Below are 27,064 nucleotides of genomic sequence, written 5' to 3'. Positions count from 1 at the left end.
AAAATGGTGGCCCTGACCTCTCCTAATGTAAGGTTGGGGGAAATTCCTTTGAAGATACTGTTGACCTTGGGAGCACTGGACTCAAAAGAACAAAGTCGTATAACCTTACTCAAGCAGCTGGAACCAACCCTGGTACTGTTGAGATGGTAGAGGTGGAAACGAACTCAGCCTTGTGGCTGTCTGCCTGCTCTTGAGGATTCCCTGGAATTTATCCATAGATTGTATGAACAATGAACATAGCTTCTCAGCCAGGAATGACACCTGATGGTTACAGCAGAGGCCATAGCCCATGCGGCCAACTCTGCTGAATGGCTACCTGCACTGATCACTTGCTTCAAGGTCTTGATTACCTGAGATTGAATAAGACGATCCAAGCTCTTGGATTCCTCCAGAAGCATGTCTAGATACTTAGAGATGCTTCCCCACATTGGTAACCACCATTTACAGTCTGATAATTGGTGATCCTGAAATTAAGAGCCGAAGAGGAATAAACCTTCCTGCCCAGAAGATCCAGTCTTCTTCTCTCCCTATCGACCGGGGAAGTGTACTGGCCAAGGCCATGACGGGGCTGCATATCACGGATGGTAAACTGAGGAAAAAGTAGGTTGAACAGAGATTCAGCTGCATCCTGTTTAACCCAGTGTAGACCCTCAAGCTTCCTTGGAGCCGTGATTGTAGAAGCTGGCTTGTTCTATAGAACCGTTAAGTCATCTAATTGCTGTATTATTGGGAGGGCAATAGAAGTAGGTGTGTCACGGTACAGTCGACTCAGGATTTTATCCTTAGGCTTAGCATCTGAGGTAGATACATCCAGCTCAAGGGCCTGTGCCATCCTAAAGAGTTGTTCACAGTGCAGGTTATAGGCCTTACTTAGAGAAAGTGGAGAGGGATCCCCGATATTCTCATCTGGGGAAGTATCAGATGCCATACTAGGTGTGTTGTGAACCCGGCCAGCCTCTTTACATTCTACCTCTTCATACTGGGAAGGGGCCAAGTGCAAGTGTGCGGGTTCGACCTCAAACCCTATAGGAAGGTCTTGGAGCTCATCCCCAAATGAATGATCCCATTCACCCAAATACATTGGCAAAGGATCATATGACGCAGTCTGCCAAATGAAAGACTCAGAACGGGGCCTCTGAGGTTCCCTGCCAGGTTTGGAATGGTGTCCACTCAAAGAAACCTCAGAGTGTCTATCTGGGATGTGGATGGTGATCTCAGACACGGCAGTAGTATACATTGAGGCTAAGCTAGGGGGACACTGGAGACCTCAGAACCCTTAGAAGGACCTGCCACTGACTCATGGCTAGAAGATCGTGCCTTGTCCTTATGTTTAGATTTTTTTGGAATGTTTGGCCAAATGCTCACCCATAGGTGCCTCTTTCGCAGCCGCCCCTGAATCCAACTGTGGCACTGGGACAGTACTAGGCTCTGGTTCTCAGCATTTCAATGGTCTAGTACACGAGATCCAGATCGGTACCAAGGAACGAACCGACAGAGGATCCAGTCTGGGCATGTGTTGTGGGCACAAAGGAGTTGATCCCAAAGCTGCCTTGGGGGGGGGGGGCAGCAGACAAAGCCTTCTCCCATAGAGCAGCTTTCAGGTGGGAGGAATGATCCAAGCATGCCTTAAGAGTGACGTCTTCCTCTTGTAGTGGCGAAAAAAGGAACTGAGGTGCACCAGGCAGGAAGGAGGACACATGCGTGGTTTCAAGGGGTCAGGAGTGCCCCCTATAGGAGCTTTAGTGAAAAGTCTTCTGCAGCCAGCCTGTGCAGTCCCAATGGGGGGCTGCAGCACAAGATGGATAATGAAGGAACCAATTACAAAACATGTAGGTTTCCAGGCCATATGTCTTCCTGCAAGGGAGACAGCTCCCAGAGTACCTGACCCAAAGGAATGCCTCCTGGCTGCTTCCCAAGATAACTTCCTATTCTGAGGAGGTGTAGGAAAGTCAGTATTGGCCTTCTAAGTTTTGGTGAAGGAGGAAATGGGTGCCAGGAAACACACTGGTAAGCGTCATAGCACCCACACAAAAGCCTTTGGGGTTATTGCCTTATGATGACGTTCATGGTCTGCTACATGTTGTATAGTGAATGTATTCTGAGAGGCCATCTGCAAATTTCTTGGAAATATTAAAAAGCTCTAGTCTTTCCTATTTCTGAACATAAGTGGAAATCAATCAGCTTGTATGAATATATGAAGCTGCCCTCTACTTAAGAACACTGGTCAATCTTGCTAAGTATTCTCCGCTCTTCCTGGCAGTGATTCTCGGACAAAGTTGCTCCCTTAGATCCTTTAATTACCCAATTTTTTTCAGGCTGCCACTCGCTTGGCTCCCAAGCCACATCTCTAATGCCCCGCCCATCACATATGAACACACACCTCTTTCCTGGTGCTAGATTTACTGATAATTCAAAACACACTATCTTGCCTACACTTCTTTTGTTGTTGTGCAGCGACCATATTTTTATCTGGAAAAAATATAAAAGTTCTTTGTAAAAGCCATTTTGGGTTCTCATGGGAGAGACAGAGGGGGAGAGAGTGGAAAACCCCATGATCAGGAGCACGAAGGCTTTTCCAGCCTCCCGAAGATGGAGACTTTTGGGGACGGGTTGCCAACCCTGGGTTAAGAAATTCCTGGAGGTCTGGGGTGGAGCCTGGGAAGAACAGAAACCAATGAGAGGAAAGAGCTCAACAGGAATACAGTCCTATGCAGCCCACCTACGAAAGGTCAGTTTTCTTCAGGAAGCTAAGCAGCATTGTGACTGGTCAGCACTGGGACCAAACTTTAATTGAACTTGATAGGAAGTGACCTTGGGAGCTTTGGCAAGCACAAACCAGAGCTTCCTGTGCCAAGTGGTGTTTAGTGTGGCTCTGAGCTGCACTGAGGGCTAAGGAGACATACTTTCTAAGGAGGGCTAAGGACATACTTTCTCTATAGAACATTACACCCATGTATTTTCCAAATGTCTCCTACTTGGTTTTTGGGATCACGGCAAAACCAAGGTATCGGCTAGATAAGGATTCAAAAATGCAGCATCAGGGCTGCCTGAACCTTTCTGAATAGGCCAGATGCCTGTAAAATTATGGCAGCTCAAGGAAACTTAGGCATTTGCAGTTTATAGATTGATGGAAATATATAGATCTACCCTCACATTGAATCATATTTTTATTATTACTATACCATTTTTGCTATTTTAATTTTGTTTCTCTGTTTTGGAAACATTTTTCTGTTGCTATTTACATACTTTAATTTTAGTTATTAATTTTTTATTGTTGGATAGTTTGCTCCAGTTTTGTTCCTGGCTATTTAAATGTTTTAAATTGCCTTTTCAATGTGTAGCTGCTGCAAGAGTAATCTGAGGGTGTGATGTAAAATGTTTAAAATAATTGTGCTCCCTGAGGTTCAAGAACTCGTGATTGACTGCATTACTTCGATTCTGAACAGTTTCTCTTTTAGGAAAGTATTGAGCCATTTCATGTCCTCGTTGCTTGTGCATTTTGAATGCAAATAAAAAAATAGAACCTAGAATATCACTCCTTTACTGGCTTGATGTTATGGTTTGTAGTAAAATATCATATTGCCTGAAGTATTGGTTATGTCTTTTTGTTCTACTCTGGAGACAATAAACATCATCAGGTTTTCGGTGAACTCCAGAGCATAACTCCTGGATACAGTTTCCAAGGGTAGCTATAGAACAGCTAGTTCTGAGGCCAGAAGCACCTTGGGGACCAACAAGGTGTTGGGGGTTGAAGCGTTTGAGAGTCTTTCATTTGAGCCCCCGGGGAGGGTGGTATATAAATTAAATAAACAAACAAACACTCCCTTCGTCGGATGCTGTTAATGATACTGTCCTGGAGACAGCCTTTTTACCCAAGGCTGCTTGAATGTCAGATCCATAGTGCCAAAATTGCCATACTCCATGGGGCCAGGAATGTTCTGGTCACTGGTGGAACCAAGATGATTCTCTCCTGGTGATAGGTATCATCAAAGTCTCAACTTTTGTTGGATCTTCCTTCCATCTTGCCTCTTCCTTACACATGGCTCCAAAAATGAGTTTGGGGCCATCACATTGTCCTGCAATTACTGCACATTTCTTAATGTACTGCTACTGCAGTTTAGTTTTGGGAACTTGGCTTTTTAAAGTAATGTACCTCTTCACCTGTACAAACACTTTGAAGCATAATGAACTAGGGATTAGGCACACATTTTTAATTAGAAAATATTTAGGCTTGTCCAAGACCATAAACATAATTTTAGCAAAATGTCAAAATGGAGAAAGTAAATTCCTATGGAGGTGCTAGATTTTGTTAATATACAGACTTTAGCTGGGTTTTTTTATGCTCTGATTTTCACTGCCCAAAGGAGTATCAATGCAGCTTTCGATTGCCTACCCTTCCTCTCCCCATGAGACAACCTGTAAGAAAGGTGGAGCTAAGAGAACTCTGAAAGAACTGCTCTGCAAGAACAGCTGAGACAACTGTGACTGAGTCACGATCACCCAGCTGGCTGCACATGGCGGAGTGGGAAATCAAACCTGGGCCCATTCCGCACACATAGGACAATGCACTTTCAATGTGCTTTAGCAGCTGGATTTTACTGTGCAGAACAGGAAAATCTACTTCTAAAGTGCATTATCTATTGTGTGCAGAATGGGCCCTGGTTTCTCCAGACTAGAGGCCAGAACTCTTAACCAGTACACCACACTGTCTCTTGTGGGAGAGAATAAATGCTAGATCTTGGGGGGAGGGGGAAATTAAGCCATTTTTTGAGTTATGAAAAATATCCTGAAAAATATCCTCTACCCTAAGCATGTCACCAAGTGTTATTCTGCCCTAAAAGTGGGACATGAACAAGAAAATTCTAGAAACAAAACTATCATCTAGGCAGCACAGAGAAAATTCCTATAAAGTCTTTCTTTTTTAAAAAAGGGATAAAAGCCTTGACCAAATTTTTCTTCTGGGTTTTCTAGGTGATGTATGAGCTACTCTTCAGTGGCTGGTGAAATACCAGTGGCTCATCAGCCACCTGCTGGAAATCCTTCTGCTGGAGTTTGCGTTACAGAGTGCTAATTTTTTGGTAACTAATATTAAAAGCTTGCTAGGATATGGATGATGCCATTGATGAGAGTTTTAATAGGTACTGAAGCATACAATGACAGTTTCTCTCACACGCTCATGTGCATTCTGTATAGCGGGGGAGAAAATGTGTTTGCAAATCTGACAAATGTTATGATCTGCAGCATCTATTAAGTAGCAAGTGTTGGATAGGGAGCCCATTTTAACATAAATGTCCATTCCCAAGTCTATAGGAACGCATAAAGAACAGATAATGCAGCGGTGCTATGCCATCTAAGGAAGATGCATGTTTCCTCAACAGCTGAGTTAGCACTAACATGAGATTTCAGCCATACTTACAGTTCAGAAATTTCTATCTCTATAAAGTATTGCAAATGCTGTAAGCTGATGTAAGAATATTTCAATTGCAAAAAAGACCGTTTGAGTGCAACGTTACCAATACGATTAATAATTTGGAAGTCTGTTAACAAGAAGATTAAAGGCATATCTCATGAGGCAGAGAAACAAATGCCCCAGTTCCTGTCTTGCAAGCAGTTGAATATCCTGCGTCTCGAGCTTTTTATGCACAAAGGGGGGTTCTGAAATGGGACAGCATGCAAAGCTTCTCCCCTCCCTACAGTGAAAAGGTTCAAGGAGGCCCACTCATTTTTCCTGAACACTCAAATCAATGCTCACAGCTTAAAACTCAAAACAGACAACAAGCTTCCTTTGCAATATTTTTTTCCTAATAATTTTATTTAAATAAGACACAGGAACCTCTATACTGAAAAAATACAAAACAAAAGCCACACGTATTCTTGTGTAAAGCAACAGTGTGGTAATTCGAATACTGTTCAGCACAGTGGCTAGAGATAACAGTACAACTATGTACAAAACTCTTGAAACAAATATTTGACAAAATTTCTACAGCTGGGTGTAAGATATACTGGAGATCAACAACTGCTGGGAGAGTTACATAGCAAAGCGTCAACTTTAACATATTTGATTCAGAATCTTCCAATATGCTAAGAACAAATGTGTGTGACAATTAATATTTAGTTTCTCATGGGAAAACATAATGAGTAATATCTCTGTAAATATTGTACACCAGAGTTCATCCTTGATTTAAGTCAACTGGCAGAGTTTCTCATCAACCCCAACAACTATGTATTTATATTTGGAAACCACCAGACGATAAGAAAAGCGTACTGTAATATTCAACTCGAAATGTCAAACTTTAAAGAACTTACATTTCATTCACAACAACTGGGTGTTTTTTTTCCTTATATTTTCACGTACAAACTGTATAGTGCTTTCACCAAGGCCTGAGATCAGCAAGGTTAAAGATGCCTGTATTAAAAAGGTTTACTGTTTGAAAACAACAACAAAAAAGCAAACACAGATCTTTTCCTTTCCACTCCTATCAGCCTGTTCCTACAGTCATACAACAACTGTCTTAGAGGCTGTCAGTCTATACTTCCTAACAGATCAGTACCAAACTCTTTGGTGATGACAGGAAGGAACTGAGTTTCATTCTCTATGTTTCTTAGGTACTTTTTCTGGAGGCATTTTAAATAGTGCCCCCTCTCCACCTGAAATTCTTCCTCTGAAGAAAGAGTAGTGGAGCTAAAATAAATGCTGCAACAGCTGCAGTCTCTTCAACCTTTTCAGTTCCTGAAACAGGGGAAGCAAGCTTTCTTCTTGAATAGACTTGCATAAAGCTACTTCCATTGAACTGAAAGCAAAGACACAAGAGTCTCTCTTTTGTCTTTAGGGTCCTCTTTGTATTGCAAGGCATTATCTCTGAAAGCCGTGCTCTTGCAGTTGCAGGGCAGCAAGGTAATGCTACTGGATACTCTTAAGACATGCAGCATCTTTGAAGACTTGTACAGCTCACAAGGTCCAGCATCTTCTACCTGCCTTCTTCAAACTACAAGAATCTACCTGCTAGGCCTAAACCAGAGATTCCTAGGAAAGGCTTCAATTAGATAATGTGACTTAAAAACTATTGCTTTTTTTTCTTTTTCTTTTTCTTTTTCTTTTTTTACAAAACCTCATACGCTGCTTATGAGAGTTTCAGCCCAAGTGCGAAATACCCATCGTACAAATAAAAATCCACTGATCATTGCTTGTCAAAAACACAAAAATTCCCCCCTGAACCTCACACAAATGAACATTCCCTCCAAAAGAGAAACTAAACATTAGACTCTTAAAATGGTAACAGTAGCATTTCACATCCTTAACTTGCCAATGCAAACGTGAGAGGAAATTCCCACCACCCCTTCTGAAACTGGGGGGGGGGGGGAGGGAGGGGAAATCTGCTGAAATTAAATGAACATGTTCCTGCCTTAGATCCTCTCTCTCTCTCTCTCTCTCACACGCGCCATGGAATGTTTCTCATGAACAGCCTAGTACTGAACACTTTTATTCACAACAGCTTAACAGTCATTAACTGTGCAACACCTGAAACTTTTAAATGCCACAATTTACACGCTGAAATGACGGTAAATGCAACAGTTGTTTTACTTGTAACCACATGACAGAAGTGATGTCAGAGCATCACAGATTTGCTGGTTCTCCTCATGTCCACCCACGTCCAGGGCTGGTATTCCCCAGGGCTTGCATGGACTTTTTTTCCAAGAAAGTGGAATGTAATGAGGAAATAGTAATGCATAAAATAAGGAAAGGCAGAAGAGTGATGTTTCCTCTTTAGCTTTTTAGCTGTAAAATATTTAATATCCCAATATGATATACATTCCAAGTTACCTGAGTTTAGACTTCGAGAGAAGTACCTGAAGCTAGGCCATAGGGTGGGCACTGTGCAACTGTTGTGGCCATTTCTTTCTTTTTTCTTTTTTTTTCTTTTTTTCTTTTTTTTTTTTGCATTGTAGGTATTACAGAAGTTCAAAACATAAATACCTGGATAAATTGTAAACATAATCCTGAAGTACAGTATTTTTTTTTCCATAGAACACAACACAGCAAGACATATTCTATTTAGACAGGCAACCTTTGTTTGATATAGAGCTTATTTATACTGTAGAATTTGAAACAGAACACAGGACACAGTACTAATCTGGTCAAACATTCTATGAAATGCATAGTCTCCACTTAAAATGCTTAATGATACACGGATTCTGCAAGCATTCGGAACTGCCTCCCTCACCCAACACACACTCACACAAAAATGCCGAAGGAAAAGCATTTCTGTCCCTGCCAAGAACAGCACTGTATTCTAGAAAGTTGCTGATAAGTAGCTTGGTTTTTGTTCTGGAAAAGACGCCACTCATGCAGTTGAGGTGGACACTCTGCCTTACTCTAGATCATCACATCGTTTTGAGAAGAGGAGTGTTCTTCGGACTGCAAGTCCGGCAAAAGCTGTGGTGGCTGCTGGGATGGCTGCGGTACTAAGACCTCGGTAGAGTCCATTGTGCTGGTGTCATCTGACAGAGAGGAGAACGAGACCCGAGAAGAAAGCTGCTCGACAGTCAGAGTACTCAGAGATGTGCTTTGACCAGAGTTCGGACAGCCTTTCAGTGTCAGGTCAGAAGCAGGTAGTAAAGGACCCAGCAGTTTCACAGGACAGAAAGCTGATCCGGTCGGGATGAAATTAACCTTGTTTTTGTCAGGGCATGAAAAGAGAGGGGCTGAGACAGGCTGACGAGTCCTACGGTAAAGTCGGGCGTGGGGAAGGAAGAGAAGCAAGAAAATAAGTGAAAATCTTTGAACAGATTAATGCAAATGTGCGGCGCTACATGTTTAAAATGTAAACGACAAGAAATGGGAGTTATTTGACAGATGGGCAAACATCTTCCATATTAGTAGTCAGCTGACAATTTGATCCACAGCAATAAACATGCATGCAAAACAAAACAAAAACAAAAAAACAACCAGAACGCAGTAACAAAATTCAGAGTTTGGCATTACCATCATAATGGATTTCGTTACACAAATCATGATTTAAAACTCTTTCGTGGGTGGCTTGCCATTATGTGAACAAGAAAAAAAAACACCTCACTGTAGCAAACACACTTGATATCAGCTTTACACACCAGGCATCTGTCTTTCTCCATACCTAGCATGTCAACCTCCATTTCTGCAGAAACCTCCCCTGACTGACTATCCATCAGGGCTTTGTTTTTTCCAGGGCTTTGTCTACGTGTCCATGCAACAGGGGCTTCTGCTCTTGCTTCTCAAATGGCAGTATAGATGGCAGTGGGGAAATGAACTGGCCAGATTCTAACACACTGCAACTCATAATTAACATACCATACCTCATACCCTGTTTAACTACCCCATATACACACATGCACGCACGGTGGCAATATAGGCCAATCAAAATTCAAAAATTGCCAAAAGAGCTCTCTGGCTCCAGCTGCTATGTACAGATTTTAAAGAATTAAACCTAAATATACTTATGAAGATACCGTTCTATGCACAGCAAAGCACTTTTTAGAACCGTGAACAAGGCATAGCTCCACTTACACTTCCCCCTTAGTTGTGCTTTTGTAAGTACAGTCACATGGGCAAAAACAAAAAACGGTCCACCACCCCCACCCCTCCCAAACTTGAGCTGACAGGAACACTTCAACTTCTTGCTGGGCAAAATTGGCAAGACTGGCTTGTTTCTGAAAGGAAAAAATCCTCATCAGCTGGAGTGGTTTATTCATCTGCAGTTGAATAGGTCCAGTAAAAAGGTTTCCTGTATTTGCAGATCCCAGCTGATATAAAAGGCATTACTTACGACATTTCCTCAAAGACCTTCACTCGCTCACATCCCTCTGGGGGCTCTCGTTTGAACATGTAGCTGTTGTTGGGTTTAGGAGACGAAGCATACTTGGGTAACGGTGAGCTACTCCCACTGTCTGAAAATTTAAAGCAGTTGTATTACTAGGGATTGAGAGTGCTTTTAAATTAAACTTGATTTCCAAACAAGATGGCTTTTGCAACACTTCACCGCTATGGCCAGTTTTGCTTCCAATCGCAAAGCTCCTTTTATTGCAGGCTACTTCTAACACTCTCGTACAGCACACTTCTTCTGAAGAAAAGCTTTAGTGAAGCAGTAATCCACAGTACAACAGTGCACATAATAATAATTTTTTTTTTATCCAGAATGCTGCAGATTGAATAAAGCAGAGCTGCAATCCTAAAAACAAGTAAGTGCTTTATCAGGCATTTCAAAAATGCAAAATGGTCCAGGCACTACATACAATGTGAAATTCGGCGTTGTCAATGCATTAAAAGTTTAAAATGCTCACAAATAGCTGCTGAAATATGAAGTCACTGGCAAAACAACAGCAACTATTATCCTCAGTGGTGTCACATAGGAAAAATAAAGGGGAGGAACACATGTAAAATATAGACGCTGATGTACCTACCTGTCAATCTATGCATAGGTAAGTTTTTCTAAGTGTGGGAAATGGTTCATATCCCTGCTTTCCATGTCTGACACAGGGCTTTCATCTAGACCAGTGGTCCCCAACTCCGGTCTGGGGACCGGGACCGGTCCGTGGATCAGTCAGTACTGGGCCGCAGCTCCTCCTCATCCTCCTCCCTGGCTGCTGCCTCGGGGGCTGCCCTGCCACTCTGCCACCGGCTCACCTTTGGTGCACTCCAGCGGCCGCCATGGCTGGGGCTCCCCTTCGGCGTGGCACTGCGCAGCTGTTGCTGGTAGTGCCCCCCAGAAGGCGGCAGCAAGTCAGAGGCACCAGCGGGAAAGCAAGTGGAGCAGGGGCTCAGGCGGTTGCAACGTCCCTTGACAAAAGACTACCCTTCCCCCCCGCCCTCAGTAAAATTGTCAAGCGTTGACCGGTCCCCGGTGATAAAAAGGTTGGGGACCACTGATCTAGACTACTGAACAGGCCAGAGTTTGCTAAAGCACAAGTGAGCCTTGAAAGCTCACATGCTCCTCCCCCTCTCCCCCCCCTGCCCCTGATTGCCAAGAATGAAGAGTTCTGGTTACAAGAACATAACAGCAGCCTTATTGGATCAGACCAGTGATCCATCTAGTCTAGCATTCTATCTTACACAGTCGTCAAATAGGATAGATTCAAGTGGGTACCTGTGTTGGTATGAAGTAGCACAACAAAATCAGAGTCCAATAGCATCTTTAAGACCAACAAAGATTTATTCAAGAGCTCATGCCTTGCATAAATCTTTGTTGGTCTTACGAGAGCTGTTTGTTTATACCCCGCTTTTCACCACCCAAAGAAGTCCCAAAGCGGCTTACAGACGCTTCCTCTCCCCACAACAAAAACCCTGTGAGATAGGTCGGGCTGAGAGAACTCTAAGAGAATGGCAACTAGTCCAAGGTCATCCAGCTGGCTGCTTGTGGAGAAAAGGGGAATCAAACCCTGTTCTCTGGAGTCTGACACTCTTTAACCAGTATACCACGCTGACTCTCACTAAGAATAATTGAAAGTCTGAAATTAGTTCCAAAAAAGGAGATAACTCTTACATAGCTTAGGGATACCTGATTTATTGCTCTTTCATCCTTGGCTTTACTTAAACCATACCCAGAGCTTTAGCACTGATAGATGATATTCACTGAGGAAAATTCAACTGAAGGGAGTGTGAGGAATTGACCATCAGTAACTCATGGCAGCATTATACAAAGCTCCCAAAAGGGATGCATAAAAAAAAAACCTTTTTTAAAAAAGCCCTTAACATTATTTCAGTTGCTATTTTCCTTCTAAATGCCTTTCTTCGGGGACTGGTCAACCTTTGCTCCGGGAAGAACGCCCACACAAGAAACAGAAAAGGTAGCTTTGATTATCTGCTAGGATCCGCTGATATCAGCACATAATTATGGAAAGACTCCGTTAAATCCTTCTATTATGATCTAACCACTTAAACTGAATACTACTACTAATGACTGTGGGATCCTTCTCTATCCCCCAGTTCTCTAACCTCAGATAACACAACAGTCATGTGGTATTTTCTTCTGGAGTCCACATGTCCCTTGATTCTCCCCCCCCCCCCCAAAAAAAAAAGCACTCTGAATACCTCATCTTTGACACAAAGCCAGGGGGGACTGCTAGAAGCACAGTATTCAGGAACTTAAAGAATAGCTATACTAAAACAGATGGCCAATCAACAATGTAAAGGCTCTGCCAGTTACTTATCAGAAGAGAGATCCTATTTTACAATCCAAATGTAAAGGCCGAAAACCAGTATCTTTCTTCCCAGAATAAGGTCTCATAAGTGAACCCGCAGGCTGTAAATAGCACAAGGGGTCACCAAACTGAATTCTAATCACTGGCACCCTGTGGAGCTGGCACTTTTAATGCAACAAAACTGCTTCTAATCACACGGCAGGCTGGGCCTTTTTCACCTCCTCCTCCCCACACACACAACAGGTGCCATTAACATTTTCTCCACCCCCTGCTGTGCAAGATCACTCTCCCATCCCAGAGCAGACCATGGGTTCTCTTTGCAGACTATGTTCATTTTCTTTTGAAATTTTCAACCTATTTAAAGCAGCTCTTTATAGAAATGTAAAGTAAACAGCTGATCTGATCCAAAGAGCAGCAATGGAGCCTGTGGTCAAAGCACAGCCATAGACCAAAAAGAAAAGATGCTTTAGAAATGTAAAGCAGGTCTCTGTCTCGCCAGCAGGTTAGCTCTCCCCACGCTTGATCAATTATTAACTTCCATTTTCTATTCAGAAACACAGTCAGATCCAGCTTAAAGCTGATTTACCACTGAAAAGTCTACTGGAAAATATGCCTGAAGAAGAAAACAAGGCCTATGACAAGGAACAACGGAATATAGAATTTTTGAACATTTTAAAATGCCTTCTTAGCATACGATGCTCACACTTGAAAATGGGTCCTTTCCAGACCACTCGTACAGGATGTTAATCAGCTATTTCGGTTGAATTGTCATGGGAGAGCCCTAAAAGTAACAGATGGCTTAAACAGACGTTGAGCCTTGGAAGGTGGCCTTCACAACAAAGACTGAGAACTTTTACTCTAGTCTAGAACACGGAAGTGGGGAAGAAAAAACATATCCAGCTGTTCTAAAGTAACAATACAGCAATAGTCAATTCTGTTATTCAAAAGCAGATGCAAAGCCAGCAATTTAATTGGGTGTTGGTGAGAAGACCGGAAGGGCTCCAGTCTATCCTCTGATGTCTTCTCATGACTATCAGCTCTTTTAAATTTCCCAACCAAGAGACTATGAAAGGTGCTTTCCTAATTGTAGTTAGGTTCCAATATATATTTCAACATCCTCACAAACGTAATGCGTGATAGAGCTAGATATTACTGCAGTGTTTTTTCCTCAAGTTTCTCCAGTGCTGCAAGATCTCTGGAGAAATAAGCCACAGTGTTTACTGCCAATCACAACACTAGACGCACACAGTCTAAAAATCGTAATGTTCTACACCAGTGCTTGTGACTGGAGGCATTCAGAGGTTCAACGTAAGGCAATGAATTGAATGCCAAGCAACTGAATAATTCCTTAAAGTTTTCTGAAGATGACAAACACTTGTGTCCCTTGTTCATCCAGAAATTTCCCTTGAGACGTTATCTCGGCTGAGGCTAGAATGCTTTCCTTTGATTTTTTTTTAAGCCCTCCCAAAACCAACCACTTGCAATAAGATGTATTGGTTCAAGTTTAGTGAAGTTACAATGCAGTAACACCACTGCCATATACAATACCTAGTACTCAGGGCTCTGGTATTTCCAGGTGTATATCAATCATCCTCTATCAGGATAGATTCAAGTGGGTAGCCGTGTTGGTCTGAAGTAGCAGAACAAAATCACCCAAAAGCTCACGCCTTGAATAAATCTTTGTTGGTCTTAAGGTGCCACTGGACTCTGATTTTGGTGTCATCCTCTATCATATGCAGGTTTGGCTCACATCCTTCTCTCCAGCCTCAAGCATGCAGCTATGTTTTCCTGCACGATTACACTGCCTCTTCACATCTGCTACTCGTGTACTGCCAATTTTCAAGAGGCAGTTAACTTAAAATATCCATTCTATTTTTTTTCTTTTAAGACTTACTATTTAAGTGTCTGCCAGCCTTTCTCATCTGCCCATAAAGCTAGCTATCTGTTGATCGCAGTTATCAAGTTTACTGCTCTAACAGATGCCACCATCTGTATAATATAATCTGGAGGAAGTTGGCCAAAACATGCATTAACTGTACAGGCACAAGTGAGCCAAAACCTGCAAGTGCTTTACAATACAAACTGGTTAATTCAATGATTCATGGGAGGGAAGGCGGCATGGTATAGCCTGATCTCCTCAGAGCTTGGAAGTTGAGCAGGGTCAGTACTTGAATGGGAGACCACCAAAGAACACTCTGCAGAAGAAGGCAATGGCAAACCGCTTCTGCGTCTAACTTGCCTTGGAAGTCACTTGTGGGGATTGTCAGAAACTGGCTGCAACTTGATGGCACTTTATTTACTCAACCAAGGCCCAAAGGGAATACATACTTCAAACTGCCATACTTTTCACATTCTGGGAAATCACTCGGAATGCTATGTAGGAGACACAGAATGTTATCTGCCAGGCCAACAATATTTCACTGTACAAGAAATTTAATCAAAATCACTTTAATCACTCTAGTTCCCAAAGAACTATCAAAAAACTGGGCCTGCTGACGCTACCAGCTGGTACCAAGATTCAGTACCCAGATCACTTGCTGCTATAAACTAATTTTAATCGCTATTAACTGAATTAATGAACTGTTTTAGCCATTTTATGTGATTTCATATCAATGAGATGTTGTACCCCACCCTGAGCCAGTCCACTGGGAGGGCGGTAGAGACATTAAATAAATAGCTATCTGCCCACATGTCTTCAAGTGAGCTCATGCTAATGGTTGTGTTGACATTAGTAGTGTGCCTCCTATATATTAAGAGAAGATTGCACATTTACCTCTTTCCATAGACTGCCGGATAACTGAGTAGATGCACTGCTTGTTATTAGGTTTCTAACCTGTTCCAAGCAGAGCCTCTAAGGAGCAGTCATCTGTGTATAAACAACTTCTCAAAAGTAAATGGCAATCATCAAGCTTATCTCAAGGTACCATTTACAGTGATTAAAGTAGCAAACAGACCAGAAAGTGGCTAAACCCAAAAGATGAAGAAGAAGGGCTGGGCTTTGAACCCTTCTTTTTGCTACCCAAAGGAGTCTCTAAATGGCTTACAAACACCTAACCTTTCTCTCCCCACAACCTAAAAGAACTGTGACTGGCCCAAACCCAGTTACCTTCTGATAACCAAAAGAAGTTTAACTATAACAGTTATTAAGATTTATACTTGTTACTCAAAGATCTGCACAGATAGCTTCCTAGTGAAATTCAAAGCCATATACGGTCAAGATACTAGGATGCCTAAACCACCACCTGCTCTCCTATCTATGTTGTTTCATTAAGATCTTCTGTTGAAGTGCCACTCTGGATTCCATCACCCTTCATAGAATGGATACTGGGGGCAGAGGTTTCTTTGGGAGGACACTCAGACATTGGAATCTCATTCCTAAGCATCAATCAGACCCACACTATTAATCTTCCAGATATCCTGTCATTTGCCAAGGTTCCTGGCAGTATTTTCATCTCCATGTATTGTATATTTTATTAATTGGCTGCTGCCTTAGCTTCATTAATTTTTTGTTTGTATTAAATAGATTCACTGCAGATGGGGACTGCAGCAAAGAAATTAAAAGACACTTGCTCCTGGGGAGGAAAGCTATGGCAAATCTAGACAGCATCCTAAAAAGCAGAGACATCACCCTGCTAACAAAAGTGCATTTAGTCAAGGCTATGGTCTTCCCAGTTGCAATGTACGGCTGCGAACGTTGGACCATAAGGAAGGCCGAGCGTCAAAGAATTGAGGCTTTTGAACTCTGGTGCTGGAGAAGACTCTTGCGAGTCTCTTGGACTGCAAGGCGAACAAACCGGTCAGTCCTAGAGGAGATCAGCCCGGACTGCTCCTTAGAAGGCCAGATCCTGAAGACGCAACTTAAATACTTTGGCCACTTCATGAGAAGGAAGGACTCCCTGGAGAAGAGCCTAATGCTGGGAGCGATTGAGGGCAAAAGAAGAAGGGGACGACAGAGAATGAGGTGGCTGGATGGAGTCACTGAAGTAGTAAGGTGCAAACTTAAATAGACTCCGGGGAATGGTCGAGGACAGGAAGGCCTGGAGGATCATTGTCCATGGGGTCACGATGGGTCGGACACGACTTTGCACCTAACAACAACAACAAATTGAAGAGACTGTAAATGAGATCTCTTTCTCAATAAACATTGCAGCTACAAAAGCCATTCAAGTGCGCATGAAAGCAAGAGGAAGCTGGGACTCTCCCTAAACCTAAATGAGTTACGCACTCGTCTAGGAGCTAGAGGCGAAATGTATAGGTGGCACTGAACATTCTACAGAATGCTGCAATGTAACTTCTGCTCTACAGCAAAACATGTTAACACTGCAAAAGTCTATCCATCAAGGCTTCCGGGCACAAGACAAAGGAAGCCAGGGGGCAGCCTACCCAGCATGGATTCATTTGTTTCAGCACTTCAGTTCTGACTACTTAGAAGGGTAGTCAAGTTGGAAGCAAGCAGCTGAGTAAGATCTGTTGCAACTGGACTAGAAAAGAAGTAGCAGCACATCAGAGAGTAATGGAACATCCCCCCACCACCATGCAGCACCATTACTACCGTGCCTTATTTCTTCACTCTCACCCACACAACACAAAGTTAGCAGCTGACAGCACAGCCGACTCACATTGACAGTCATGAATATTACAGTGTAAGATTATGCTCTCAAATCCATGGTTTTCAGTGAAGTGTGTGTTCCAATAGGAAGGGGTCCAGGCTGTAAGCAATGTTCCCCATTTTCATTTCCATCACAAAAGCATCTCAGCTCCTGAGGCAAATGCACAGGATGCCTGACTCCAGCTGAATCGAGAAACTAGTGCCAAGAGACGATAGCAAGGCCACATGATGCTGGGTAAGTTCTCATGTGCGGTGAAGTCAGAGATCTATCTCTAGAGACAATGATTAAAAACTGCAAGGGATATGTGAAGGAGTTCACTTTCGTTCTTGCAGAGCACAGGATGTGGTGAGGTATGTTAGAAGAAAGAGACAAACAGAAATTTAGTATGCAAGATGGGGAAAAGAGGGAATTGAAAGGAGAAGTTAAAAAACAAAAACAATGTGCCTGTCCCTTCACAAAAAGCTACTCAGCTTCAAGAGTCCCCATTATTTTTAAAAGTGGGCATCTACAACAAAGCTGCAATTTATCCCTTGACCCCTAGTAGTTTCTTTCTAAGAACCAGAATGGGACTGCTGGAGGAATGAAGTACTCCTGTTCAAGGATTTGGGGAGGGGGTTAAAATGGGGAGGGGGTTAGAAGGGGAAAATGTAAATTAGAAATTCTCTTTCCTACTGCCCAGAAAAACATGTCCACCCTTTGTTATACGGCATTTAAAAACCAAGTTGGGAGCTGGCTGAACATCCACCATAAAAAAATCTATGGCCTACCTATTATCTGTCAACCACAGTATAGCAAAGAATGAAGCAGGTCTCTTGAAAGGATTTGTGCGAGAAAACGGTGACAAACACAGAATTTGGTGCTTTTAGATGCTTTTCAAAGATTTCCAAGGCTACAAAAATTCTGGGTCTCCTTCCTGTTTGGTAGATGGACAGGGCAACCGACATTGTACTCTCCCTAGGCTATAAGCAGTCAGAGATTGATATCTGTCTTATATGTGCAGTCCTTTCAGTTTTGGAGGGATTTTGTGTCCTGTTGGAGGGTTAAATGTTTTTCTTCATGCCTTGGGGCTCCTGCTAATCCACTGAAAGTTCCTCTTCCTTGTGAGTGGTCCTGTTGTGTTCCTTTCATTACCTACACAGGAATCAGGTATTTTATTATTAGATATGTTCTGATGCCTTTGTATTCATTTCTGTAACAGGAAAATGATTCCCATGGTCCAAGGATTTCTCTAACAGATTTCAAACCTACATGTATATAAATTACACAAATTGCCCAAATCTCCCCTGCCATTCCCAATTCTGAAATTTCAGGCACTTGTTACCATCTTCTATATGCCTATATTTGTTACCATAAAGACCAAGAAATTGGATGACAGGGAGAACAAAAGCCAATTCTAAGAATGCTTAATTCAGTGTGCAATACAATCACCTGAAGAACTGCAAAGTAACGCAAACTGATTTTTACGAAATTCAAGAATTAAGAGGAAATGTCAGATTCTTAAATACAGACAGTGAAACATGGCCAGCAACACTCTCACCATCCCATGCCATTCTGATGTGCTCATCTGGAGTAAATATTTTGGTCTTCCAAGCTGAACCTATGCTGCTAAATTAATAAATAAAACCACGTTAGTTTTTGAGAACTCTTATACAAACCCTGGATTCACTTATTTTCCCACAACTCTTCATGCCAGTCCTCATAAAGAGTTTAAAGGTTGCTGTGCCCTTCTGACAATTATGGAAGATGTTTGTGAAATTGCATGAACAAGAGGGAAAAAATATGTAAACAAGCAAACACAATTATGAGAAGTCTTTGTTCACACCAAGGGCAAAAAAAAAAAAAAATTAAAAACAAGATGTAGCACAATGAGGGTACAGTAAGTAAAGAGCAAACCACCAGCACCACCAGACAAATGGGGGGTCTCACCTTTGTCACGGTCATACAGCGTGTCTTCAGTGGAGCAAGGACTCCCATCCTGAGATTCAGGAGGGCAAAAGGGAGAGATACATGGGGAATGGCTGCTGCAGCTGCTACTGCGCTCTTGGACAGAAGGTGTCTGCGTATCAATGCTGCGTGTGCTGCTACTACGATAGTGAGCGGGCAGGGGTGCTCTTCGACCATCAGGAATATCCAGAGGCTGCAATGGAAACACCACTAGTATTAAAATGCATGGTGGGAACTTATTCTCCCGCAGTGAAGTCTGAGACCGAGAGGGCACTTTGACCTGTGCTAATTTCTTTCAAGCCAGACATGACCTTGCGGGAGGGAGAGAAGTCAGCTTCCTACAAAAGGCAGCAAATGACACAATGGCATGCTGTTCATCAACTCATTTAGTGCAACAGACTGCATGGAAATTCCAGTCAACTTGAATGTGCAGCTATATCCTTAAATAAACCTCAGGGCTAGATGCACTTCAGCAGTCAGGTCACATGCAGAGATTTATCCTTACTAAACAAATGCTCTGCTGTTTTTAATAGTAACAAATACTAAAGAAAACAAAACAAAATAAAATATTTAGTGGTCACGGAAAAGTTGAGGAAGCTTCATTGTTACAATGAAGAAAAATCAACATTTTTCTCTTAAAGACAAACAAGAGAAGAAAATTAAACTCTAATTTCAGAACACAATCCACTGGGAACCATCTCCTAAAAAATTACGTAGTTTAAGGGTTCGTGCTTGTATATATAAAACTCTTCTCTTTCCTGACAATGTTTATGACTGCTTCTAAGAAGACCAGTGCTCAAAAAAGGGCATGTTTCTGCCTTGGGGGAAAGGAAGTGAGAATGCTAGTGAATTATCTATACAACTGGTACCTAATCTGTTTCTTCTTGTATTTCACATTTATTGGGAAACAAATACTTTAATGAATTTTTTAAAGTATAGTCACTTCATTAAATACTAATTGGGCATTGGCTCTAACATCACAGTTCATCTAAGATCTTCTCAATGTTAATGAGACATTCTTTTAAGCACCAAAGTAAAATGCCAGTAGTGCCCAAAAACATGTATGGGGTAAACAGTGATTTGCAATGTTATCTTCACCACACTTTTCAAAGAAAATATTGATAAATGTGAAAGGAATCAGAAGTAAAAAAAGAGATTCAGAAATTCTGAATGTTCTCTGAAGAAGACAATAAGATAAGAAATAACCTTTCTCTAGTTTGATTCTTTAAGAGCCTCTTGTGGCGCAGAGTGGTAAGGCAGCCGTCTGAAAGCTTTGCCCATAAGGCTGGGAGTTCAATCCCAGAAGCCGGCTCAAGGTTGACTCAGCCTTCCATCCTTCCGAGGTCGGTAAAATGAGTACCCAGCTTGCTGGGGGGTAAACGGTCATGACTGGGGAAGGCACTGGCAAACCACCCCATATTGAGTCTGCCATGAAAACGCTAGAGGGCGTCACCCCAAGGGTCAGACATGACTCGGTGCTTGCACAGGGGATACCTTTACCTTTACCTTAGTTTGATTCTTTAAAAAAATAGTCATAGTTGGTATGCATGCCCACTGAAAGTGCAATACAAAAATAATGGTTCAAGCTCCAAAAAGCATTTAACTTAGAGAACTTTCATGAGATTCCTGCAAAAGTTTGAGAAATTACTTCTGCATTGCAGGATGCTATTCTTCTCTTCAATTTATCTCTGATGTTTCCAATTTTAAACTTTCCATTTTAGAAGACTATAGATAATATAGGAATATTAACACTTGAACAGCACCTTTAAGCTTAAAGGTTTTAAATGACGGGACCAAAACAACAGTAAGACCTGCTTTGCATTCCTGCAAGGAAAGCGGATCTTTTGACACTTCTTTCCATTGGTCACACTGCTCCCTCAGTCCTACAGAATGACAGCTCTGTACTGCCCCTACCACAATCTCTTTCCTGTCAGAAGCAACTATCTGGGATTCTCTGGACTCTACTGGCCCCCAAGGGGGTCACAGGACAAAAAAGATTAAGGCCAATCAGCTCCACCTTCTCAGTTTCCCACACCAGTGACACCTAAATGAATTTCCCTGGCACCACAAGGAGTCCTTGCCAGAGCAGCAAAACTGACGACTGTTGCCAACTGAACAACTGATACAAAGCCACCAATAATGGCATACTGATGAGGAATCCTAGCAACCCAAGTGATTGTGCCTTGTGCTTCAAGTGTTTTTCATGCACATTTGTCTCCATTGTAATTCTATCATAAGAGGTAACTGAGGTAAAACAAAAACCATAACTACTCTGATACCTGGTTACATATGTTGCCCTTTTTAATGATAACAGGATTCTCAAAGCATTTTTTATTATTAAAATCATGGGAAATTATATATTTTGCTGGACACAGCAAGTAAAACCAAACTGTATGTCAGCTGTGGCTAGTATACTCTCAGGAACTCTGAGGAACAAACACAAAACTATTGTTGAGCTGATTTTATCCTGTGATCTACACTAAGACTTGCATTATTGCTCTTGTGTAGATGAAGACGGAAAACTGTCTTATACCAAGATAGAGCATTGGTCTCTGAACATCAGGCATTGTTTCAATTTTTACTCTAAAATCTAAAGCATTAAAGGTCATGTAACAGAGAGTTAATTTATGTCAGTGAGCAGATCCCTTCATTTTTACCCAAACCAAGCAAAACATTAAGCTCTGCACATATAATGCTTTGGGATGGATCCTCCTGACCATGTGGGGAAGGAGAGTGGCCATGAGTGCCTTGGCCCTGCCCCCACTTCAACATGATCACGTGGAAAGGAGTGTTTCCACATACGCACCCTTCCCATGATCAGCAACATTTGGAAAAGCAGTGCTGCTGATCATGGGGTGTGTATATGCCGACATTTACTTGCCAGATTTGCCCTGTGTAGATGACCCAGCTATTGAGCTCATGCCCACTCTCCCTCGCTCAACGCAGAGGGGTCAGGTGTAGCGATCTATTGTGTCGAATGTCTTTTAAGAGAAGGAACTGATATTAGCTCATTTTTGCAGTACATCTAAAGCTCTGGCAATAATCCAGCAAACCACTTAAAACAACTGAGAAGACCTAATGAAGTCAAGATAGATCCTCCCATAGGAGGAGATGAGAGCAAATGACCTCAGCAGTTTGGAGAGATAAGCCTTGAAAGCTCAGCAATAAATTACTAGAGAACATCGCCATCAGTTTAGATAATCTGAATGATCCATAAACTAGTGTCCTCTAATTTTAGCAGATGTGACATACAATGTGGAGGAGACAGGAGGACAGCGTTTCAAGAGACTTTTACTCTGCTCCAAATTCTAACCACATTAGGTGAGCTTTAACATCAGCTCTATTATACATCCTTTATTCTACTTACTATATTTTTCAACCAATACTTTAGGTGGAAGACACAAGACTGTTCCACATAAGCAATGTTGACGATGTAGCTGGGCTAAAATTCAACTTGGTTTTCAGTACTTATCTGCTGTCCTATTTGTGATTTGTCAAAAGAAGGAAATCTTTGGAGAGTTAAGCACAGTTGGGGACTTGATGACACTGACAAGTTTAAGCTTCTGCTTTGACCACTGAATATTTAAAGTCACTGGATTGTCTGCACAGGCCAGAAATCCAGGAAGGAGTTTCTGGGGACTTGTATAGTTGACTGCCAAGTTGCTAATCTGTTTTGATGTTCTGCACCATGTTAAATCTTGTTGCTTGTTAGTGTACTGAAGTACTTGACATTTCTAGAGATGTCAAGTTTAATTTACCATCTTTCATGCTTATTACCCAAATTAAATGCAATGGTATACATAGGAATTTGCCACTGTAAATTAGGAAATCTGTTTTTTAAAGGAATCTATATTTATATGAGGAAGCGTTTGCACAACATCTTAGGCTTTCAATGTGAAATTGTCTTAGATGTGCCACATTAAATGACCTCATGCATTTCTAAATTCCATTTTTATACCGTACTCTGAAACAGAGGCATCTTACCTTGGACACTTCTTCCTTCCCGCTGTTCTCTCTGATGAACACTTTTTCTAATTCAGGGCTTATTCCTTCTACATTGCACGGCACGCGGGAAACAGTCGATTTTGGCACTGAAACATTTGACAGTGGCATAGGGACTGATCTTGATATAGAAGCCTTTAAAGGAAGCAAGAGAAACGTAAATTTAGTTCTAAAATCACAGTCAAGAGTCAATATGGAGGTCACGTCAATTTCTGTACCCAATACCAAAAGTCCCAGAAATAGCAAATAGTTCTGCATTAGTGTTTAAATCCAAGAGCATAAGATGCAAATTCACGGATACACAGAGGTGAAGATTAAAAGATCTAATCCACTCTATCGCATTGGTCTGAAAGCCCAATACTATGGGCCTATGTTTCAGATATCAGGGTATTGGATTAGGTAAAAGTATATTACATCAACATGATATAAGAGTACCAATGCTGTAATCTTGTGTTCTTGACATACGAGTACCAAAGACATTATTAAACAGATGTGACCCCCATAGACCTAGCATATGCTTGCTCTTTGCCCTGAAGCAACAACATGTTTTGCGATAGTATTTTAACCGTTTTACACAACAGACTTCCCACTTCAACAGCTGACAACGGAAGCCATTCCAGGATGAGAAGGATGGTGGAATGGCTCCAAGCTTAAGTGGCTCATACATAATCAGAAGACCTTTATTGACATATAAAGCAGCTCATACTTAAGTTTGAGGAAGACTCCATAAGATGGAGGGAGTCTCCAACCTACATTTGGGGGAGTAGTAGAATAGGGGTAGGATCCACCACCTATCCAGTATGTCCAATACTGAATTGATTTCACTCTCTTTAGGATTCGTTTTAATTATTACCAGCAGTGTTTAAGAACTGTTACCTTGTCGCTACTTTCAAATCATGCAAATATCTCTTAACAATTTCCATTTTGTATTAATGACTAGAGGCAGAAGCTTTTAAGGCTGTCGTATGCAAAACAATGTCAAATGACCTCTAACACTTGCAAAGACCTCTACCTTCTACTGAGATTATGTAAACAACAGGGCAACATATCACTAGAAATGTTTCCTAAATGTCACTGGCATGTGTTAAGTCATCACTAGAGGAAAACAGTCCATAACTTTTGTCTATATAGCTCGTTAAAATGACTTTTATGATACAAGCCCCCCCCCAACCCCCACCCTGGGGAGGGAACTCTAGAAAACAGCAAGTGACAGAAGACTGAACTAAAAGAAATATTGAACTGATGACCAGTAGAAGAAAAACACTTTCTGGGAGAAAGCTTTTGAAAAATATGTCAGTTTTAGCTGCTGATACATGAAGGTTAGGGAAACCTCCTACCCTGTCTAAAGTTTTCGGTTGTTCCATATAAAAAACAGTATCTAAACAATCCCTGCAAGATTTTTTCTCAGAGGCTTCAGGGAAACAACAGAGTTGTATACACACTCTACTGAAAGTTTTACCAAGACCCACTCACATTTTTAGGAAAATAATAAAATTTCTATTTTTACTTGCCACAATAGGAAGGGACGAACAGAACCGTGGGGCTCTAAGTTATCTATTTACTTTCCTACACGACAGACAGGCAAGATGTCCAGGTGCGCTCTGCAAGAGCTGGCTCTAAACATTTTGAGGCTGGCTGAGGAGGAAGGACGCACCCAAGGAAGATGTCAGCTGCCAATGCCATCTTTCAGAAGCCCAGTAACAGCTGCGGGCACCATGGAGAGGTGAGAGTGGGACAGAAGACCCAAGAACATGGTGGCAAAGGAGGAGAAGCTTGCCCCCTGGGTTAGCTGAACATTCTGCATAATCAAGCACCAGATAGCAAAGGTTTTAGTGCATTACTCATTCTAGCAGATCTTCTGCTAACATCAGACTAAAATTTCTGTAAGAATTCAATCTGTAAGATATCACTTAAGACACGGATGGGCCTTCTAAAGTAGAAAAGGATGGTTTGCTTTGAATTCTGAAAAACATTGTGTGAACAACCACAGTGATCTACTCACCTGAGTCAGATTGATTGCTATGTGGTTGCCATGGAGAGGTGACTGACGTTCTTTTTCTTTACTGTGACGACTACTCTGCTTACTGCGCTGGAGCTGCTGCCTCAGCTTGGCAATCTGGCAGGAAGAACAGACCAAATCATATAAGAGAAGGCATGGGACAGAGAATATTCACACCTCGAGGAGAGCAGAGAAGGTGCAACAGTACCTGTCTTAAATAAAACACCTACAATATTATATGAAGATGGGTATGGAATCCAATTACTGTTTGTTGACTTGTGAAATTCAATCAAGGTATAAAAATCTCTTTTATAATGAGAACTGATCTATTACATCTATGTTTAAAGAAAGGATTGCTTTTTGACAAAATGGCTGAAAAGATAATGTGAAATATTCAACAATGACAACCCTAAAGATACATACAAATAAATTATTCATATAGATGGATGATTCCCTGATTCTGCATTGGTTTCCAGGCTTCATTTGCAAGATAAAGATGTAATTTCATCATTGTGATACTTCATATTCCCAGAGCATTCCTAACTATAAATGGTGGATTTCCTCTGATGCAAACATATAAGGACAGGACTATGAGGTTGATCAAAGTCATAAACTTTCTTGGATAAAACGCTGGCTATTGTTCATATGCCTGTGTAAATTAAAATGGCTGATTTAAAAATAAATAGCCAGGTAGCAATGCTAGCTAACCAAAGTGAATCATCCAGTCCCTTGCTCACAGAATTTGCTCCTTCTTATAAAAACTGAATGTGTCACTGTTCAGCTAAATACAGAATAATCTACAAAGAATCAAAATATAACTTGGGAATTTTTTCTTCTTTTTGCAGTAGTTAACACTGCTCAGTACCGGTAACAACTCTTTTTCAATCATTTGATAATTAGCCCCTTCACGAATATTGACCTTTTATGAGGCCCATCAAGGTGGTTAGATAAGCACTTTTCAGGTCCCTGCAATTCCGATCCTTGAATATCTTACATTTGCTTTTTTTTAAAAATCCAATTCCATTTAAATCTACAATACAACTGAGCATACAAAAACCAATTATGCATCCCTTATCCAGTTGCTTTCTATTTTCAAGTTTAATGCAATAGTGAGCACTAAATAAGGCATCATATGTACTACAGAGGCATTTCAAACCTCTAAAAAAATGTAAACATTAGATTATATACTATAGCGCAGTGCTGTTTGCATGCTAGCCTTAACATGGACATCTATGCTGACTCCCCAATGCTTAGGCAATCCATCCTGAAGGTTTTGTAAGAGGCTAGAAACCTGCTGTGCTCTTGCTTCAGAACACCTAACAACCTTTTTGTTTGTAACTTCCAATGACTGGGGGAACCTTCCACGTCAAGCTTAAGCACTTACTTCTTTTAGTTGATCAGCGCTCCCCCATGAAGCTGAACGCTGATGAGATCTCTTTTCTAATATCTCTTCTGCCCAACAGCTAGGTGTCTAAATAAACAAAAACCAACAGGGTATGATTTGGCACCGTTGCTTACTCTTATTTCATATCCGTAATGTTAAATCCACCATTTAATTAATGTCTGAAAAGATGCATTTACATAGAGCTCTCCTGAGTGTTCAGAGTATTGCTGCCCTCAAATTACCAAAAGGAGGGGGGGGGGAGAGCTGACAGAACTGCAGCTGGCTTAAGAGGAACTTCGTGGATAAGGTAGTATTTGAAGTTCCAAGTTTATAGCGGTCAGTCGGCCACTACACCAAACCACCTCTCTACACACAAGAACCTTTTCCCATATTTTGTTCATCATTTGTTAACACTTTTTTTTTTAAATCAGTTAATTGTTATAGGGATCTGTGCACTCCTATTGTTGCTTACTGAGGTTCTAGAGAACATGCACAAAATTAAGAACTGATAACTAGAAACAGAATAGAGCATGCAATTTAGCAGTTTTCAAACAATGTTCCTGCCTCACCCCCCCCTCACCAAACACACACACACACACACTTTTTTCTACATTACATCTGCTAAGTTGAAACTATTGCTTGGAAAAGCAAGTTGAACCACATGAACAGAAGCATATGTGAAATGACTTAAAACAAAGAGAGTATTTGTCTAGCAACAGTAAAGTGCCTCAATGCAAATGAAAAATATAGATTCATACCATAAATCATTTCATTCTGCTTTAAAGAAAGTTAAAGAGGGTTGGGGTTAGATTTTTAAAAATCCAAATTGGTCAACTTTAGGAGGTGACAGATCAAGCTTCAGGTTTACATAACTTTATTTTAAATAATAACAAAAAGCTCAAAGATAGGAACTTTTTCAGGACTATCTGGAAACACACCACCTCATAACTCACC

At 41.5% G+C, this 27,064-nt stretch overlaps 1 protein-coding gene across 3 annotated transcripts in view; it reads right to left on the bottom strand.

The window, feature by feature from the left end:
- Positions 1-5,791: 5,791 nt before the first annotated feature.
- The window catches only part of GLCCI1 (glucocorticoid induced 1), a 45,941-nt gene continuing 24,668 nt past the window's right edge, over positions 5,792-27,064 (bottom strand). The window contains exons 3-8 of one of the 3 annotated variants that reach the window (XM_077304503.1): positions 26,111-26,197; positions 24,730-24,843; positions 22,710-22,862; positions 18,708-18,918; positions 9,801-9,921; positions 5,792-8,723 (exon numbers count right to left, since the gene is read on the bottom strand). In XM_077304503.1, the coding sequence (XP_077160618.1) occupies positions 8,375-8,723; positions 9,801-9,921; positions 18,708-18,918; positions 22,710-22,862; positions 24,730-24,843; positions 26,111-26,197 (1,035 nt within the window). In that variant the 3' untranslated portion in view covers positions 5,792-8,374. The remainder of the gene's footprint in view (positions 8,724-9,800; positions 9,922-18,707; positions 18,919-22,709; positions 22,863-24,729; positions 24,844-26,110; positions 26,198-27,064) is intronic. The other 2 variants (XM_077304504.1, XM_077304505.1) reach the window with 2 other exon arrangements.

The sequence above is a fragment of the Paroedura picta genome, chromosome 11, assembly GCF_049243985.1.
Source record: "Paroedura picta isolate Pp20150507F chromosome 11, Ppicta_v3.0, whole genome shotgun sequence".
In the NCBI taxonomy this organism is placed as follows: Eukaryota; Metazoa; Chordata; class Lepidosauria; order Squamata; family Gekkonidae; genus Paroedura; species Paroedura picta.
This window is presented reverse-complemented; position numbering and strand designations above follow the sequence as displayed.